General features: G+C 37.7%; 2 protein-coding genes across 4 annotated transcripts in view; both read right to left on the bottom strand.

The window, feature by feature from the left end:
• The window catches only part of LOC108754834 (tyrosine-protein kinase Dnt-like), a 24,034-nt gene extending 14,469 nt beyond the window's left edge, over positions 1-9,565 (bottom strand). The window contains exon 1 of the mRNA XM_018497461.1: positions 9,014-9,565. Coding sequence (XP_018352963.1) covers positions 9,014-9,116 — 103 coding nt within the window. The 5' untranslated portion in view covers positions 9,117-9,565. The remainder of the gene's footprint in view (positions 1-9,013) is intronic.
• Positions 9,566-19,050: 9,485 nt separating this feature from the next.
• LOC108754961 (apolipoprotein D-like) overlaps positions 19,051-21,135 on the bottom strand; it is a 2,783-nt gene continuing 698 nt past the window's right edge. Inside the window, exons 1-5 of one of the 3 annotated variants that reach the window (XM_018497645.1) lie at positions 20,829-21,018; positions 20,395-20,513; positions 20,012-20,142; positions 19,697-19,876; positions 19,051-19,381 (exon numbers count right to left, since the gene is read on the bottom strand). In XM_018497645.1, coding sequence (XP_018353147.1) covers positions 19,237-19,381; positions 19,697-19,876; positions 20,012-20,142; positions 20,395-20,505 — 567 coding nt within the window. In that variant the 5' untranslated portion in view covers positions 20,506-20,513; positions 20,829-21,018 and the 3' untranslated portion in view covers positions 19,051-19,236. Of the gene's footprint in view, positions 19,382-19,696; positions 19,877-20,011; positions 20,143-20,394; positions 20,514-20,828; positions 21,019-21,135 lie in introns of those variants that run through there. The other 2 variants (XM_018497660.1, XM_018497651.1) reach the window with 2 other exon arrangements.

Genomic DNA, 21,135 nt, shown 5'->3' with positions numbered 1-21,135 from the left:
GTGAGATCGTGCGATGTTTGTACTACGGCATATTTCGAACTAAGCTTGTCTGATGAGATATAAAAGAGAAATCATTCCTCTTTTCCTACAAAATAAACATTTTATGAAATTCTTTTTTTTATCATTCCTAAATGACAGTGGCTATCGCTTAGGGACCCATTTGTCAAAAACTGTTTGTGAGTACGAGAAAGCAGGTTCGCGTTCTTATTTGCCGAGTCACCCTCTATAAGGGCCGATGATCCGTGGAATAGACGTTAGAAAAATATTTTCTTCGGGCACGATTGTGAGTTTAGTACCGGACCGAATGCGCAAAAGGACGAACGAATACGTTCGATGAGGACGATGGAGCGAAATGTTAGAATCACGTATATTGAACACTTAAGAAGGGCCATATATCCGCTGAATCTTTCGAGTGTTTTCCACAGAGGACCATGAGAGACGGCGACTCATCTTCGAGGAGCAGATGCTCGTTAAGATCCTGTCACTCAGGGCTCGCTTGGATGAAGGTTGCAGTGGTCTCGCGCGCGGATGAGGATTAAAAGATTCCCCGCGAGGATAACAGCGAGAAATTGATGGATATTGCCGGAGGTACGGAGCAATGAACGAAATATGTATAGACAACCCAGAGATAAAAGAACAAACGCAACTGTTGCAACTGTTGATTAAAAATAAAATCGCGCGAATGCTTTGAAATTTAAACTTCATTGGATGTTTTATTTTCGTAGCTTTGTAGCTTGATCTAAATATTGAAATTGAATAATTGCATTCTTTTCATTTTTTAATTTAAAATTGCACGAATCACTGGGTTAAATATAAAAAGCTTTAATCGCAGGAACGTATTATATATATATATATATGGTACGTTTATGCAATTCAGACGAATATACTGTGGTACAAAAATGCAGTGATTTTAATTATTTCCAGCATGCTTTTAACTTTGCGCAGTGTAACGATGTGAGATCAAAGAATCACGAAGAAAGAGGGAGTATTTTACATTTCGAGAAATATAGGAAATAGGTCGGTATCAACAAAGCTTTGCGACAAATATTCTGTCGAATGTGAACTTTTAGTACTTTCCGTGAAAATTCTCAAGAGAGAAAATTCTCTCTCGAGAATTATCACAGAAGGGCATTGGCAGAGAACTGGGGTGTGCACTCGTTTTATCCCTCGGAGGAAAACCCTCGGGACAAACGAGGTCTTTGCGAAAGTTCCATTATACGATGATTCGATTGATACTGCCTACAACTTGACATAATTACAAATTGTACCATACTTCTCTGCACGAGAACTGTAATTTAAGAATTATTCGGCAAGTGCTGTTAGAAATAAATATTTATATATAATATGTTTTCGTAACGTCAAATTTTATCAATATTATTTTATAAAGTATATTCAACACAATGTGCAGCAATATCTTTAAAAATTGACTTTAAAGAATATTTCAGTAATTTTAGTACATTTAATTATAGGATAAAAAAATTGATGTTGAGATAAAAAAATATATAAATTAAAAATAATCAGTATACCTGTAGTAAGAAATAAAATTACACAAAGATGATTAAAAAATTTTTAATTGACGCGTTTTTTTTTTTGTGAAAGGAAAATGCCACAATGTATTTTTGGGAATTTACGAAATCCAACTTGTCAAAGCTGAAACTGTCTGTTGTCTTTGCGAGAGAAAAGTAACACGTATTACCAAAGAATCGAGACTCGGCAAATCGTGTCTGCGTTGTCTAAGTTGTTTTTTCTTTCCAAGGATTTCCTTCTTTCGACCCAAAACAAATAAAACGATAGACTGCCCCTTTACTCCATCTTCCTCTCACTCCTGCTTTCTTTTTTCTTCTCGGAAGAAAATCCACGGGGGTTCCGTTTCTTCTCCCTACAACGGCATCTCATGTAAATGTCCCACTCACACAACGACAGACACGACCCTGATGGAAGATGCCGAACGAGCGAACGAATCCGCGCGCGCGCACACAAGTGAAAACTTAAGGCGCAGATCTTAACGAGGAGCCGAAGATTGATGCGGACACGGGCGCAGCATCCGCCCGGACCCAGTCCATCCTGAAATCGTACACGCGCGTTTCCTGTCTGCCCCTCTCTCGTACCTCATCACTCTCTGTCATTCGCGCGCATAGGTAGATAGATGCATCGCCGGCGCGTCGTCGTTGCACGTCCCCCTTTTCGCTCTTCGCGCTGCGCATTGATCATTATAAATCTGTAGTCTCGCGTTCTCGCTCCCACGCGTTTCTCAGCGCCGAAACGAGGCCTCATCGACCATCGCGATATTTATCGCTACCGGTCACCGGCGGCCTCTTGTCGTGGCTCCGGCATCGGTTCGTTCTCGATTAATGCACGTCGTTATCGCGAGGCACGCATCGACGACGAGTACAGCCACACCAATTCCTACGCCATTGTACGAGCATAAACGTTTTCACGGGGCCCTGGTCGGGGCCTTTGAAGCGGCCCTACTTCACGGGTAACATCAAGATGGGCCTGTCAGGCCCTAACTAGCTAAGGTCGAGCCCAAGCCGGACTCACACGAACGAAGAGATGCTCCGGGCCGAGTGTACGCTGTTTTCGTGTTTTGACACGGCCTTCTGACGGGTGACGCTCGTTCAAATCGGTACATTTAATATATTTGTCGCGCTATTGATTTCATATAGGCAAGTATAGTATTGCTTCATTGTATTGCGAATAAATCGCAAAGAAGTCAGGGAGAGTAGTAGAATTTACTTGATTAAATAATTGCACAAATATAACGTTCTAAAAATAGATTTAATCTCTTTCTTTTTTTTATCGCAACATCATTACATTATTGTTTCAATTAAAAATAATATCTAGTAGTTGAATAAATATACCTATAATGTCAATAAATAGTTTAATTAAGATAATATTTATGGATAACGTATAAAATATCGAAAAATAATTTTTTAAAAAAAGTATAACGTGTTGGGAGTTATGAAAAATAAATTAAGCTCACAAGAGCGATATGATTTTATTAATTATGGGAAAAATATAATATTAAAATTGGAAAATAATAAGAATAATTTACATTAATTCTTTTCTCTACATTATTGTTATACGTGTATGGTAACCTGTAATGTGTAATGGCACCCGAACAATGATATACAATATAAGAGAAAGACGAGAACGGCAATATCGAATTGAATTTACGTTCGGTATCGTATTAAGCAGGAAACTTGAATGGAAGGAGTAAAATTATGTCGCAACAAAATAATACGATCGATGCGTTAAAAAGACGACATGAAAGACGAAGAACCCGAGTAAAATAATGGATATTTGAAACGGAATAAGTGGAAATGAAAGTATCCTTCCCGACGCTTGCGACGACGACGAACACGGCGAGTAACACGATCGCGAGAATCGATCGGCGATTAAACGTAATTTACTTCGCGCCTTGAGCAGCGTGAAATCGGAGAAGGAAGAATGTAACTTGGTACCGGCAAAATTCCGAGTTATCTTATCCAAGTTAACGCTATACGATCCAACGTTGAGTGGTAGCGGACGTGTGCGGAGTCTCTCACCGCTTCCAGATAAGTTCCAAATTTTAAGACCGTGTCTTTGCCACCTGTTTACCACTTGCGGCGCAATTTATCGTCCGCCATTATGGCCGGGAACTTATACAACGGACAGCCGCTTCTCATATTCAATACCACCGAGGTTATTCTTCCTCCTCATCCCCGATTATGCGCAGGTAACCGTTTGGAACGTGCACGATCGAGATCGATTTCTCGACCGCGGTCGATCATGGGGAACGGGCGGAAGAAACAGGAAATTCTATAGGGAATACGGAAACTGGAAACCTTATTCCACCGTGGTTTGGAAAGCTCCGAGGCCCATATGGACTGCGAGGCAAGAGCCGTTTTGAAATCGGTATCGGGAGGTTCATCCGAGGACTGGCCTTCTACCTTGGTACTCGGGACTAAACGAGAAAACGATAAAAAGGAGAAGGTATGAAAAAAGGCAACGGAGAAGGGACCAAGGAAGAAAAGGAGGAGAGAGGGGGAGAGTGTGTGTGTGTGTGAGAGAGAGAGAGAGAGAGGCGCGACCCTTGCGAGAACAAAACGAAAAGGAGTGACTGTCGATTATTCGGTATCTAAACAAACTAGAGCCGGTCCTGCAAGCATGGCGCGGCGTCCCACGCCGCCGTCGCTTAACAAGGACCTCGTTATAATATTTTATTACGCCTCTCGTATATTATAATGCCACGCTGTGCCGCGCAAGGTTTCCTGCGGGCGAGAGGTCGAGGTAGCTTTCGCGTAGTCATGTAGTCGTAGAAATTTACTGCTGTGTTTCGTAGAAGGAATTGGGTACCTATACACACGTTGACTTCGACGGAGCTCATCGTGATCAACGGAGCCATGATTGAAAACGCTGGTAGAATGACTTATCACGTTGTCAGTTGGATCTGCATATATTGACGAGAGTGTATTTCGCTTTCGAGTCGTTTCAGCCAACTTGGCCGAATAGGTGTGCATTTTTCAGACATCGCGTTTGACCGCCACGCGTGAATCTCAAAGAATGCAACTCCACCCGGCTAAGAACGTCTATTAATACCTATTTACATTAAATCGGTACGTCGCGCCGACGTTTCTTTGTTGATTCTATTAGCGTCGACGTTACAGAGCATTCTATTTGCACACTTTCGAAATGTATCTATAATTTACGAATTCTTTAAATACAGAGATACAATAGAAATATTTTGAGGATGTTATCTCACATAGTCTCTTAATTTTTATTGTCTTGACAGATTACGTAAAAATTCTTTAAAATTTAAATACATAGTTCACGTTGATGCGCAACTTTCTCTTTTGAACATACTTAATTATGAATAATCTAAGAAATTAATTTGCATTTAAAACTTACGTCAAAGAATTTAAATTCATTACAATTATTTTTCCCGGACATCCGCCGGGATTGATAACAGCGAATGTGCATGTTTCGTTACGCGAAACGTTTCGTAACAGATTTATTATATAGTATATTTTTCTCAGTATCATGTACATATATAAAATTCATATAACAATTTTTCAAATTAATTTTACAGACTGTTAAATAATCGAAATGGTTGAGAATTGAATTGAGTTTCTTTGTTATTTTCATTTAAAATTTAATTAGCGAGAGAGTCCTTTAACATTTAAATGGAAGTATTTCTTTGAAGGAAGTTTACGATGATTTAAATTATTTATTAAATTATTCAATTATATACTATAACACACATAGCAATATTATATAATCGGACCATAACGTATGGTGATACCTTGATAATTCTATCATTTAATTCTGCAGAGTTTTATTACATTATGGTTTTGCCGAACGTTTGTGCTGCAATGAGGTCAATGAGATTGTTGTGACAGATACTAATATGTATGCACGGCTACAATGAACGGTGTGGCCAGTTGCAACCATGCAATTTCGTACGCAGCCATAAATCTTTATCTTTAATTACAACGCATCATTTGCGTGATTTAAAACGTTCAACGATCGCGCCTCTCTCGCGTTGTAATAAATTATTGGAGTGGAAATGTAACAATATAACTCATCGTATAATCACTCGTTTTATATTATTGCTATTACAGCATTCTTTTTCTCTCTCGCAATATTACAATTATGTAACTTTACTCAACGTGTTCTTTTCCGAATCAGCATTTATTCAATTTAAAGATATTGTCATTAGCCTAACGACATTTTTATATACATTTTCTGTAATGGAAGGAGGGAGGAGGTTTTTTTGAAAAATTATTTCTCGCATATAAATTCTTATATTAGCCATTCAAGTTTTCTTTCGACCGGAATACGACGCGTGTATCGCAACTGAAATCGTCGTTTACTCAGCTTGCACACGTCGAGGTCCAAATTGTGTTTCCGCATGTAGTCGACACGTCGATTACTCTGACGCGTGCGAAACGTGCTCGAGACGCCGATCGAGAGGCGAAACGTGCAATCCCACGCGCGAACGCATTTCTCTCGAGGGCAGTCCCGAACGGGTTCAGGTGTCGCAGGGCCCGCGCGTCATTCTGCATCCCTGTCGTACCCCACGATAAGAGGCAACGAAGCGAATGCTTTTCGTGGTCCAACGGCCCGAAAACGAATTACCCTCCGTCGTGGAAGCTATCGAGGAAATATTGGAAAATGGTCGTCTCTAGTGGCCCCCCCTCCCCCCCTCCCCCCCTATTCGTTTTCTGCGCGACGTCGGGCTTGAGTACGTCGGGCTGAGCCCGACGATTTTTGACTAACGTGGCCCACGAACGAAAGCCAACGAGTGCGTGCGGTGGCGATAAAGAGGATCGAAAGCGTGAGAATGGAACAGCTGGATAGAGATCAGATCGGAAGAGGAAATGGCTTTATCGCGCTCAATGGGTGGCAATGTAAGATTACTGCGTATGAAGAACAGAGTGCGACATTTATTCTTTGGGTAAGCGTAACCCTTTTAAAGCGCGCATTATATAAAATTCTGCTACGTACAGCTTGAACGCGCACCATAATTCCTCGCTGATTTTCGTTTCGACTAAAATATATTTCAGCGTTATGATAAAATCCGTGGATTCTTCGCGTAATTTTACTTCAAATGCAATACATTTTTCCTCGAAATAAAGTTTATATTTCTAAATGCAACATTTGTGCAATTTTAACATTTGTTTTTTCAATTCGAATAATTATTTTGCCGCAGAACACAAAACTATATTCAGCGTTACGATGAATTAAAAAGTAATAGGCAACACTTTGCTGAGATTAATGCCTCGTGTATATTTGCGATAGGATTTTTTAAAATTAAGAATTGAAATTAGTGGTGTTCAATGAAACCAATTTCTCGTGAAAGCGAGACAGTAACGGAAAAGCAGAGTGATGGCAAGTGAAAGGTTGTGTACGTCTTCCAGTCGGTGTTAGACAGTTTGTGGCTATGAATAGCTTCGAATTCTCTTGCAACAATTTAGGATGTCTGATACATCGAGTCCGTATCATGGCGAACATTTCAACGCTCTACCACACCGCTATTGATATTCGTTGATTATGCATTGCGACGCGCGGTATGCTTCAATTACGATGCGTGATTAATGAAACAATTGCGTGTACGGTGATGACAATTATTCATGAGTAATTTAGAGCTTCGGTGCGATATAAGCTACCGACGGGCAATTATTTAATGTCCAATACTTCATTACGGCGTGCTCCAAGCATTTATCGTTTTATCTGAAATAGATTTTTCAATGACTTTACGTTTCGATGTAACAGATGCACGGAGGTTTAAAAGACGCGGATCCCCCTGTCCATCCAGTTACCTCATCGCAACAGCCTTGTTTGCCGCAACACTGCTCGTTCGAATTAAATCACTATCGATAATACGCCGTTAACAGCCCTATCTGATAATTGCGCGTGCTACGTTGAGAATAACCACAAAGTGGAAAACGATCGCTTTAAAAGGGAATTCCGATACGAGATATGCGTGACGGGCAATTTTCCTGTTCTCAAGTCGTCCCTAACCGGATTTATACTTGAAATTATACCGGTTTTGTACCCGAAGTTATTACCGTGCAGCACAGAAATGAGGGACGAATGAAGTCCGAGGTTTTGCTCTCGTTGAAGGAATACGATTAACACGTAAAACCTCGGAAGAAATTGATGCTATTATATACTTGAACTGAAATGTAGCTCTGAATTTATTGAGATATGAACAGTACGGCTTGTTGAATGTACCTTTTGCGAATGTATTATAGGTATTTTTATTTAAAGCTCTATTTTTTACGCTGCATTACCTCTATGACAGGATCGTGTCACAGACCATAAAATTAGATGCCTTGTATGGCGTACAATTTATTAACATTTATGCGGTGTTTTTCTTACTTCTCTATAAAATATGGAACGTATTTTTATTTGCTGTATTATAAAAAATATAATGCACAAAAGAGACACGCTAAAACATATAAACGATGTTGAAAACAGCGCGAAGCGAAAAATAAGATACGTAATACAGATTCAACACAGAAAAATAAATTATGTCTAAAGCATAAACATTTTGTTTTATGTTTATTCATATGTTTGTATGACAAATTTCAAAGTCTGAATTTCTTTGTTTACGGAGGTTACCTTTGTATCTTCATTAGAACGTTACATTATCTTGAAAAATATATATTATATTTTATAAATCGATTGCTGTGTTCTTAAAACCTTGAAGAATGGTTGAGCTTTAAAGAAAGTCTCTTTAAGAAAGATTCACTTTTTACCCGCTTAAGAAATAATAATGCTCAATATGATATTTTCGTATATGATTGCAATTTATTACGCGTATACACAATATTGCTTTAAAATTAGTATATGACTTTGTAAATTGTGTGCGATAAAACTTGGACATTATTAGATATCTTATATCACTTTAGAGTATATTGAATAGGGCAGACAGTAAGCAAGATTTATTTATACTTTTTATACTCTTTTGTTAGATACTATTATCTTCCACGAGATATGTTTAAAGTTACGCATCGAAGAAAACTGCGTACAATAAGCACATATATCGCAAAGAAACTTCTCTCATTATCGTTTTCCATAATGCCTCGAACACTTATCTCGTTTCCCTAAACTTTTATAAATTAAATCTAAATATTAAAAATGTGCTTGTGTGAATCTCAATTGGTTTATATTATTCACTAGACGAATGCAATTTTTTTTTTTCAAATTGCCTTGTAGATTTTTCGAATCGATTGCCTCTAACGTGTACAATAGAATTAAATCGACAAGTTGATATCGTCGTAGAAATTTATTTATTTCATATTTCAATTTACATATTTTTTTTTCTCTCAACAAATCAATTCAATTAATCTATATAAAAACGTAAATAGCAATAAAAGAAAAAGCAAGCATAACGATCACTTCTTTATCGGAGAATTACGGGTCTTCGTTAATGTAGCAGGACAATAAGCAGCGAAACGGCCTCCTACTCTGTCGTCTCTTCATTGCCCTACAAGTCTTATAAAGATCGACAAAAACGTCTTACCGAGTAGCCTGTGAACCTCCGCGAAGCTGAGGAAGAGATTGAAGTAACTCTTGGCTGGCCGCGCGACGACGAACAGCAATATCACCACGAGTCTCCAGAGCATCGTGGCCGCCACGTGACGTTTGTACTCGCGTATATATTTACAGCTGTACGCGAGAACACCCGCACAACACTCGTTACGAGTTGTCCCACGCGCCGTTCATATTTCGCGCGATGCAAATCCGCGACGCCGGGGTGGCCACCCCGGCACACCACTCCGCACTCGTGCACGTGTGCGGCTTTTTTCTCGGCCGCGTGCAATTCCGCGCGAAAACGCGCCGGCCCCGACTCCCGTTTGACAGCTCAGCGTACACGGTACGCGCGTTATATCCGACGCAGGGGCACTCCCACACGTGAGAAACGCGCGATCCAGGCTGCTTCGGTGTCCTAACGCTCTTCGGCGCGTGTCGAGTGACGCGCGTACGACGAAATCGACAGGAACGGTGCAGCAACACGGAATGGTGCGAGCGAAGCGGAACGCTCATCGAGAGCGCGCGGCGTGCCTGCCTCGTGAAAGCCACAACCAGTTGTGTGCTACCATCGCCATGGGTCGTCTGGGGTCGGAGCAGGCCTGTCTACCGAGAGCAACCGAGTTTGCCCGAGACTTGCCGAGGTCCACCTACGAGGGAACCCAACGATGATCGTGGTCGTCGGTCCACGACCGGGAGATCGAACAGCCGCGCTCCCGTACGAGACCGGAATTGAATTTAAAATTCACTGACGGCGATGTCGCGCCCGATAGCGTAGAGTCGCCAAATAATGCATTAACGCGCAATACTTTCATTGTTTGCGACTTGGCTGAATTTGCGACGACCGGAATGACAGGCTAGTGAAACAGTTTAATACGCTTCGTTTTTTTTTACACACACGCTGCAAAAGAATTTCTAAAACAAATTGGATCATGCGTGTCGTCTGCTAACTGCAGCTGCAGTTTCGCAGATTTATTTAATTGTCAGTATTTAATCGTTAACTTTTGTCATTTACCGACAGTCACATTTGAATCTATCAAAAGTATGTACAATGTGCTCTGTGATGAAGTATTGATCAACATCTGTGCTTTTCATATCTATTCAGAGATATTTCGAATAGTTCTACGCGCACGATGATAAAAATAGATTCTTCGACAAAACGATGTGAAGAAGCAGGCTGAATAAAATCGACAATTTTTTAAATATCATATAAATATTTGAGTTCCCTTATTTGAGGAAACGTGTCACAATATCAATGAAATATACGGCAAATCGATGTCTCTTTTATCAACTTTGCGTCTTCATGGCTATTTTGTTCGTAATATTAGTGTTGTTAACCGTAGAAAATCGAAAGCATAACAGCAAGCAATAAATTTCAGGACCTTTATTCACGGTACTTTGGTAACAGGCCCCGTCACGTGTTACCTGAAGTTGAAAGTCGCACCTCATTCTGCCAGGTAGGCCACTTCGTTTTCTTCTTTTTGCTTGCGAGAGGCGTATAATACCTTGCTATCCAATTAACCGGTGCCAATCGGTAAAGAAAATAAAGTGAAAATCCTTTTTCTTTTTTTATTCTTTCAACATGATACTTTATACGGATTCAATCTTTAAATATAAACCGATTCGTACTAACGTTTTGCGTAAATATTATACTGATAGCAAAACATACGAAATATTAGTACGATTCGGTTTATCTTTGAAAGTTGAATTAGTATAAAGTATCATGTTGAAAGTATAAAAAAAAAGAAACATGAAAGATTTTTACTTTGTTTTTAAATTACAAATTTAAATTTCTTACATACATATATATATATATATATAATATAAACTAAATATAACTATCAACTAGTATAATTTTATAATTATATAAAATAAGAATAGATATATTTACGAACTTCTAGAAAAAACACATAGATTAGTGGTCTTCCTGTTGATAAATTTCTGTTAATATAATCGGAGTCATGATATTATATCTTAGCTGTGCAAAACTGCTATGCAGAAATCAGGATCACAAATCGTACGTTCTAACTTTGGATAAGTGTGCTAGTGAACACTCGACGACATGTCAAATTGACGATCAACTACGCATTTGATCATACTATTCAACATTTTTCTATCATTCCCTCTTCTATCATTATCGACGGGAGCGGCTTATTTTGCTAACAGACGCAATGCATGCTGGTTGCAAATGCGTAAAATAGAGAATAATATGGAAGACGAGGCGATCTCGAATTTCATCCCGGAGGAATCGAGGGCAATTGGAATATCCATCGTTCATTTACATAATTCGAGATCGACGACGGATAGGAAGAACGCCCACGTAGCTGCGTCGAATCACGATCGTCTTACGAGTCCTCTCCTTCTTCCTGTCTACCAGGACGTGCTTGATTACCGAACGCCGTTATTACCGGACGATGTACGAGCAGGAGAACGAGAAGCGAGAGAGGCGCAGGGGGTACATCGGGACTCGTTTTGCAAATTCGCGGTTGATTGAAAAGCTTGTGCGGCATAAAAACCGGGAGATAATTGCGGCAGGAAAAATGAGGGAAAAAAGTCTGGGTGATTACTCTCTTACCGTATAGCATGATTCAGGCAACGTAGGATTCTATCTGTTAACAGGCTCGATGGTGGCCAAGTGGATGCAATGATGGTTAAATTCGTACGATAGGTTTTTACATCTTTTCCTTTTGGTCCATCTCGTCCTCGTGCGGCTATTAACTTAATCTCAGCGATTATACAGTTACATGAGTTACCGTTTAACATTTGATCGTCGATGAAAGCATGTTTGCTCGTCGTTTCGATATCGTAATGTCCGGTATACGAATTACACGTTACTAAAAATTACAAAAAATATATTAGGGTTTACGTGAATATAATAAGAATAAAACTAAATTAGAGTTGTACGGTAATGAAATTCTTTATGATCCTTCATTTTTACATTAAACTAATTACAGAGTGACTAGCTATATAATAAATTGTCTTTTTTTTTACATGTAATCGAAGCGATAACAGCTATACCTACTTTTAATTAGAGATTGCTTTTATATAAAATATATGTAATCATCTAAAGAATTTCCATCGTTTTTTGCAAATTTCTCATTAATACAATACGAGAGACAAAAACCTAGTTACACACTCTATGTAGTATTCAGAAAAAAATGTAAATTATAATTATCCTGATGACTATGTCCAAGTAAAGTTTAGATAGTCTATCTGTCTATGCTAGCTGGCACGTGAGCACAATATACAATGGTTTCCAAAGCGGTACAGCTGATATCATAAACAAGACACCGCAGTGCGCGGCACGAAGCGCGGTTTAATCTACTGCAAATACAGGGCGCTTCGTTTAAATCAAGGCAATGTCAAGAAGAGAGAACGGACCCCTTTGTCGGTTCTAATCTGTACAAACAGTCGTATATCTAGCAGTCGTCGGCCGAACTTTCGGTTTAGCCGAATTTATCCTAGTAGTAGCTTCTGGAAAATATCGTGAGACCTGGGACTCGCTGCTTTTTTACATATTTTTAAATTTACGATTAGTTTGTACACGCACGTTACATTTTATATCGTCGATGTAGCTTCATATATTTGCTCTTATTTAGCAAAGTATACATTTTACCTTGTGATAGTAATTAGATAATTCATTCAAAGGAGAGAATTCATTCATCAACGTGATATCGCGACTTGCGCGCTGAAAGTGATCGAATCAATCCCAATGATACTCCGTTTTAATACATCTTCTGGTGCAGGAACGTCTCTTCTGAGAATTTCATTACCAACCATCGTAATAGTACATCATTAAGGAAACACGATTATGCGCTTCACAAGGAACAGCTTTTAGTAGAAATGAGGTAGCGTACTTTTGGACCGCGGCTTTTACGTCACAGTCGACGCGACGGGATACACGCGCGCATATACTCGGTATACCAGGAGATCCTCATCTATGCAGCGAAAAAATAGAGAGATAGTAGAGAGAGAGAAAGAGAGAGAGAGAGCTTTCATGCATTATCACACACAGTTTCCGCTTTGCAAGACTTTCTTTCTCCCGATCGCGGCGCGGCCTCCAATTAACGCTTTCCGCGGCGCTCAAAAGATCAGACGTAGCACTGAAAATGGATTAAAGTGCACACCGTTTGCTACCGACTTTTACAACGTTTGCAGACACAAGTGCATACGTTAGCAGTCGCTGACAATTCCCCGCTGTTATTCTCTATTTGGTCCCAACTATTTCATAATGCCACGGGATATTAAAGTGAAAAAAATTGACAAATGCGACAAAGGTGAGGTAGTATCGAACCGAAAGGTTTCTCATTTCATATATCCGATATCTAAACGATATGACACATTTCAACAAGACATCTGATACACTGCAGAATTCGTGAGAGAGACATAAAGCCTGGTTATTTGAATCCTTTCGGAATGGAGCCTTTCGCGATTGGTATCGTCGGTACGCGGAATAGCGAGCGCTTCGAGAAAGGCTGGGATATATATCGGATTTAGTTTTTCGCCTCGCGAATCGATCAGCTTGAACCCATCTGACCTCGCGAGGACGTAAAGGGTTGAAAGTAGGAGAAGCCGCGGTACGAAGCGGGGCGGGGGAGCACAAGTCTGAAAATAAGAAGATACAGATAAAAGAGCCGGGGCTGCACGTTGGCCTAACAAGACTCAGGACTCCAGGGGCTATTATCATAATTGTGGGCTGCAGGCAGCGGCTGTGCCCACAAACCAGAATGCCTCTTGTCTCATCTACCTTCGTCCTCGCCTTCTTCTTCTTCTTCTCCTTCTCCTCTCGTCGTCTTCCCGCACTTCTTCCTCCGCGCGCATTTCTTCTTCTCCTTCGCGGCTTTTTACTTAACCTTCGTTCTCTCACCCGTTTCGCGCACCCCTTACCAGCCTTTCACGTGATCTAAAGACAAATGAAACAGCCTCCATATTCATCCTCCTTATTCCACATTTCCATCTAAATTAAAAAAGCGATGAGTAATCCGCGCGACGCGATTTGATGCAACGCTGCAACGCAGCGCAAAGAAATTATCTTTCGCCGTGTGAAACAAGTCGTTCGGAGCAGCCTGTTGTAATTAGTAAATAATACGTTTTTATACGTTTTTACGAAAATATCGTAGATAATGTTTTCTAGACACGATTCTGAGATTAAGTTTTTATACAACGACGATAATAAAACGACGTGTAGTGCTAATAAGAAATATGAACTACTATTTAGACTAATTATATGGGATGCATTATTTAGGTGAAATTACAGACGGTAGGATGCCTTCCGAACGTTCGTTATTAAATTCAACTATGTATGATGTGGGTCCTTCGACGTGGACCACCCTGAGGTGAAACGCAAACAACCCGTTTATCCCGCTCTTCGAAAAGAAACCAAATCGGACGCTCGGTGCACTCCTTTTTTTTATCTCGATATTAGTCTTGACAGAATACGAGATATTTTTGAAGAGACGAGCATACAGCTGTTCCTTTTTAAACAAAATTTAACAAGGAACAAGCTGGTACATTTTTTCTGTTGCTACTTATTATATCAGCATACACGAGACGATGAGATATATTATAATACTTTTTGCTACGCGCGTGTATTAAAATGTTCTTCAATTGTATGACTACATATAACAGAGTTTTACGAGATGTCATTTAGTTTCTTATTGCAATGGAACCCAATTATCTTCTTCGCGTTCCAATTATTAAAGAGTATCCTCTCTTATATTTAATTCCTGTTACTTAAATTACAAATCCGTAATTAAAAAAAAAATTATTTATTCAAGTGTGAAATTGAAATACGAAAGAGATTCATTATTAACGAAATTGGATTTTATTACTTGAGATTTTAAATGAACGCTCTACTTTGGATATCGGATCTTTTCTTAATAGGAACTCATTAAATGTGAAATCTATAAATTTTAATTCCAATTAAGAATATTGTTCCTTGGATTTATAAATAACTTTTGTAAATCAATTATATAATACTTTATACAATATTTTATTCTTCGCTTTCTAAATCAATGTAAATCAATGTTGGACTGAGGCCTGATTGCATCAACGTTACTTTGATTTTAAGCGAGGCTTCAAATTCTTTCTGTCTCTATCTCTTTTTCATTTTAAAACGAGACAGATAAAGTTTTTTAAATCTCTCTTAAGGTTAAAGTGAAGTTGGTGCAACCGGGCCTGAATGTCTTAATGAAGTATCACAAAGTATATTGTGCAATTGCTTTATAAATAATTCAGAAAAGTTTATTTGCTTTAACCACAAGTGCAATTGTACTACTACTACTATTACTGGCAAAATGTTTGTGCTCGAATTTTCGCCTTGAGAATTCTCGTCTCTTTTTCAAACCGTAGACGACAAGTCAGAAGCAACCGGCAGGTGCGCGATAGAATATCTGTTTTCCTTTAAATTATGCGAAATAAGCAAATATACTTCATCCTCAAATTGTTACACGGTGTGTGTGTCGAAAGCGCATTTTTTTCCCATTTGTTTCTCGTGCACTCTTTCAGCGAGAGATGCCAGGGGCGTGTATGTTTGTTTAGCCTCGGTATACCCTGTTATTAGGGACCGCTGCCCATGCCTCTCGAAAACCGTAGGGCCCACGCGGAGATTTGGCCGCCGTGAGCTCGATCGTATATCCCCCTTTCCGCCCTTCGTCCCATCGTTCCCTTCCTTGCTTCATTTCGTGCGTAAAAGAAGTTCTCGAGAAAGAAACGACGAGATAAATTCGGAAGGGGGTCCCGCTGGCTCCTAACAGATCCCTTCCCTTTAGATCTTGATTTAGATTCTACCACGTTTTAATTTATTACAAGCGATGGCGACGATTATACGGAAACGAGTCTTCGGCTTGGGAGAATATACGCCAATTTTTAGCCCATGCGAATAAAAAGAGAGATAAACGAACTGAGGGAACATAAAGAGGAGCTCGTGTAGCGGAGTATTAAAGAGGAAATTCAGGAATTTAAGCGCGTTCGGATATTCACTAAAAGAGTAAAGATTTCTTCGAATTATTTCAATTCCTCTCTACTTCATGTACGCTAACAGGCTTTCTGTTTCGTGAAATAAGTAAATAATTTTAAACATTTAATTTAAACTTATACATAATTTATTATACGCAGTATTTTCTGATTAATTTTATTTTCTTACATATTTTGTAAGATTGTGAAAAACTTAGTGGACTTTTTAATCTGTATATACGATATTGTGCATACGATTTCGACCAAATTAAATTTTTCTTATTTTCAAAAACTTATTTAATATTGTATATACGTATTAAGTAAATTTTAGAAATAAGAAAATATTTAATATGTTGTATATGTGTGTACAGGGTGTTTCTTAAATAGCGGACACTAATCATGTAGCGTTATTGTTTTTTATTCGAGTTGAAAAGTCCTCTACAAATTTGCAATTTCCGCAATGGTTGACGAAATATTAATTTCTAAATATTGCCGAATAAGCGCGTATCCGGCTGCCCAACCATTAACTATCAGACTGGAGGACTTTTTACTTTTTAATTCAATTTTTTATCAGAATTAGCATTATGCGATTCGGCAATCGCTTACTCGGTGATCTTTCAAAATTAATGTTTCATCAATCATTGCGAAAATTGCAAAATGATAGAAGACTCTTTGACACAATTTTTCATCAGGAATAGCGCTATACGATTAGTGTCCGCTATTTAAGAAACACCCTGTATAGGTATATACATTTATTGTTCACACGCAATGTTAACGTCCTTTATGCTAAAATTTATACGATCCGCACGCTCGTTGGAAGCGAGAAAGAAATCCATACATTTTTTGTGTGTGATTCGTGGGATCACGCGACTCCTCTTTCTCTCGATGCACAATGCATCCCTGATGACATATCCTGCAGGTCCGCAATTGAATAGTGTTCTGTTTGCGTGGATGGCACGTGACAATGCCCGAAGACCCATCTCGCACGCGACCACACCCCGTCGCTGTTATTTGTTTAATTTAAGGGTATTGTTGCGTGCGATGTTTTCGTTAGTCGCCGCTCGATTTATTTCGGCTACGATCGTTTCCTGCATTTTTAACGTGGGAGACATCGGCGAGTACCCGGTTCAATCGAGGGTCCCTTTATTTCGAATATTCGTAATCGCGAACAGTGCGAGAATTTGTGCGACTCGACAACGCAGTGTCCGTCGCAATCGATTACACGCGGAACTTTTACCGTCCCATTAATGAAACTTTTTACGCACTCATTTATTAGCGTCCCTTCCCGACGAAATAAATAAACGCTGTACCCCGCCATCGTGGTATGTATTATGCATGCGATATTACAAAGCTGATGCTCGCTCACGCGTAAATTATCATTATACGAGTAACTTAATGGCCGACTAAATATTTCTTGCATCGTTTTTACATAATTGAATCTTCATAACTGGTTCGCGAGATTTTTTTTTTATCGGCTGATCATCGATCGTGGTAAGCGAGCTTTCGATTCCTCCGACGTGCATCGCGCGATCTTACAACGAAAATTGGCACTCACTGAGAACTTAGCACTCGCCGGAATCTTACTAAAGAATCTTGGCAGCCACGAATAAGGTTTTGTGTGCAGCAAATGGGGTCTGACGGGCCTAAAGATAATTGAAGAATACTACATAACCAATTGTCGATAAGTATTTATATTTTAGAACATCACGTGCAATTTTTAAATCTGTTCTTTTCAAAGAGTTCTGAACCTAGTTCTAAACCGAAGACATAGAGAATGGACTGCGCGATATGTGTGTAAAAAATGGTCGATAAAAGTAAGAGGGAGGAATCGTGGAAGACAGCCAATCTTTATCTCTTTCCGTTCAACGATATAATGAGAGAGAGAGAGAATGAGAGGAAGATTGGCCGTTTTCCACGGTCCCTCTCTCTTATTATTGTCGACCACATGTGAATACTACTTAGATACGAATCACGCAGTCCATTCTCTATGTCTTTGTTCTAAACTAGTGCAATAAGTTAGAGTGGAATAAACTATCTATTTTACTCGAACTTATTGAATCAGTATACACCAGTTCAGAACTTGGAGTGAAAAATGAACAGACCTAATATAATGTCGTAATAAAATAATAATAATGTGTTGTGTGAAGAAAAAAATTAATTCATCTTCCAAAATTTCCCATTTTTACATTTCTTTAAATGCATTAATACAACAATGAATTATTATAAAATTATAAAATGTAATACCACACACACGATGAACACACACGATGAACAGATAATTAACGAAATGTGATTACTCAACTTGAGAAGTAATAACGACTTATTCACAGAGATTTCATGATAATTTTCAAAATTAACGTAAATTATCGCTGTGTCAGTCTGAGTCATAATATTTCAAACAAATGAACAAATATACATAACAAATTAAATAGATTAACATGAAGAATGTATAAAAAACGCATACAAAAATAGTTAACTGTAAACATTGAGATACAAATGTATAGATCATTTGCATCTTAACATTTTGACCGTAAAATTATTGATTAGCGTCACATTATTTTTAACATGAAAAATTTATTTTAAAAATTATTTTTGAATCCTTAGACAATAAAGTCTTAGATCCAAATCTCTCCAAGAATAATATTCTATAGAAGAATATTGTTCCAATTTACTAATATTATATATTTTTATCTTAAAAATATTCTTTTATTTTATAAATATTATTTCTTTTATTTCTATTTCTTTTACTAAGCAGATAACAGACAGATCAGTTAGTACATATAAACTTATATCTCGCGGTCAAAACGTCAAATGTATCAATATAATTATCCTCATTACATATTTATACTGACAATAATATATATAAAATATTTTAAATTCAATTTATTCAAAATAAATGAGATTAAAATTTAAATTATGTTTCACTGTTATAAAACAATATGTTCAATTTTTCATATTGCATTAAAAATCACAGTCACAAGAAAGAAACAAATATAGAAACACAGAAAAATACAATTTTTAAACATTGCAACTACGTAATATTCTAACTTTGAATATAAAATAAATATTTGTAACAATTCTATTAATTTAAGTACATCCGCAATACACAATCATAATACTTGCACAATAGTCAGCAAAGTCAGCATCTGCTGGCAATAAATTTGCAATTGAAAAAGTCTTATATAAAACTGCATCGCAAAAAAAAAAAATACATTTTTCTTCGAGCATATTTCTGTACATCCATCCATGTGGAGGTCGTTCTTAATTCGTAACCGGACAATTTTTCTGATCTGTACGAATAAAGTACGCTCTGCTGATGTTATTCTTGTCGATAACTTGATAAGCCTTTTCTACAACTGCGACTGACGGTTTCGGTTCTCGTGTTAAAATCCAAACGTTTCGTACACTGCAAAAACACATTATAATTGTAATAATCCAGTAATAGTCTGCTCAGTCTAATTTCTAATCTAATATCTTTAGAATAGAAGATTTTCTAGAGATAGAAAAATATGCCTTTAAAACATAAATGTATAATGCATTAAGAAATTAAAAATTTTTTTTACTTATTTAACAACATAAAGTGTAAAATTAATGTTTGACAATAAAGACAAAGATATATTGCAATCAACTTTGTATCAAGCAAAAAATGTTTATACATATTTTATATTAATGCTTATACTTATTACATAATTCCCCGCGTTCTTTTCATATGCAAACTCACTTAAGGACTCCGAGATTTGTACAGCTCCATACTACGGCATACGATTTGTAGTCCGTGTCTAGAACCCAATAAGGTGCATCGAATGGCAGTGGCAAGGATGGAAAAGTGACGGTCAATTTAGGATCATCGGATCTACCAATTAACCTTGCAATGCCCTCGATACTCGTTGCGACTCCAGTTCTACGCAAGAAAATAGAGCTTTATTTTAAGTGGATAATTGTCAGTTGACGATGATATCATTCTATCTTATATCACTGTTTTTCTTGCTTTTAATGGCTTAAAATTACTTTATGAATCAGGTACTGTTGTACTCACAATGAAGAAATTTGTTTATTCAGGATTTTCACCGAAGCATTTTCATTCAGAGTGTAATTAGCTGTCACACATTTTCCACCAAATTCAAACCACGCAAAATACCTCTCGACTTCGTACCATTTGCCCAAATACTAGAAAAAAAATCTGTAATAACTCTCTAAAACTTTTTATAGTGAATATTGCGCTAAAGAGTGAAATCTCACTCTTAAAAATTGAAAACTCAAAATTGGGTCAATTTTCACTTTTTAAAGTGAGATTCTAGTTCAAAGAGTTTAGAGTACTTTTGATTTAAATGCACAGGAGGGATTATTTTACATATTTTATGTTACTTTATTTTAATATTAAGTAGACAAAAATCAAGATAATGATCGTTCCGTACTCACTCTTTCAAGTTCGAAATTTTGCATTGCTTCCAAGTTTGGACATGTTCCCAAAAATGGCACCTGCGCCATCGCTGCATTCGCGATGATAACGATTACAAATATCCGTAACATATTCTTTTCTGAAAAAAGAATGCAAAATATTTATTCCATTTTTTAAAGGTATGTATAGGTACATAAAATATGTTGAAAATTTAAGAGTTTTAATGTATAACAATAAGTTTGTCGGATTTTTATCGAGAGAAAATTCAAATTATATAATTATATGAAACAATCAAATAAGTAAAATCTTTTATTATGTGCATATACATATATGCACATGCAGAAACATTAATTTAGAATAAAAGATCAAAGAAAGATAACGTTAATCTTATTTTAAACAAAATTGTTTACTTTATGTTGAAATATTAATGAAACTTCCTATAACCTAAACATACCGGAATGCCAGTGATTATAGAAAATTCTTCCGTTATAATAATCACCGTTACGACAACACGAGGTGTATTATCGTGTAATGATGCACCACTTAAAGAGCTTATTTTACAAACCAAGTTACATCAACTTCGACGCTTTGAGGATATTTCTTTCCGCTCCTTTCGTGTTTTCAATGTACGCAGTTACTAACTTCGAAACACTCAAGAAAATGAAGAGAAACGAGCGTGTGCTCTTTTATATTGCATTACCGCGGACATTAGTTTCTAAATTGATGATATCATAATGCAACACTGTTTGCACTACGCAGAA

This window comes from Trachymyrmex septentrionalis, unplaced genomic scaffold, assembly GCF_001594115.1.
Source record: "Trachymyrmex septentrionalis isolate Tsep2-gDNA-1 unplaced genomic scaffold, Tsep1.0 scaffold121, whole genome shotgun sequence".
Taxonomy (NCBI): Eukaryota; Metazoa; Arthropoda; class Insecta; order Hymenoptera; family Formicidae; genus Trachymyrmex; species Trachymyrmex septentrionalis.
This window is presented reverse-complemented; position numbering and strand designations above follow the sequence as displayed.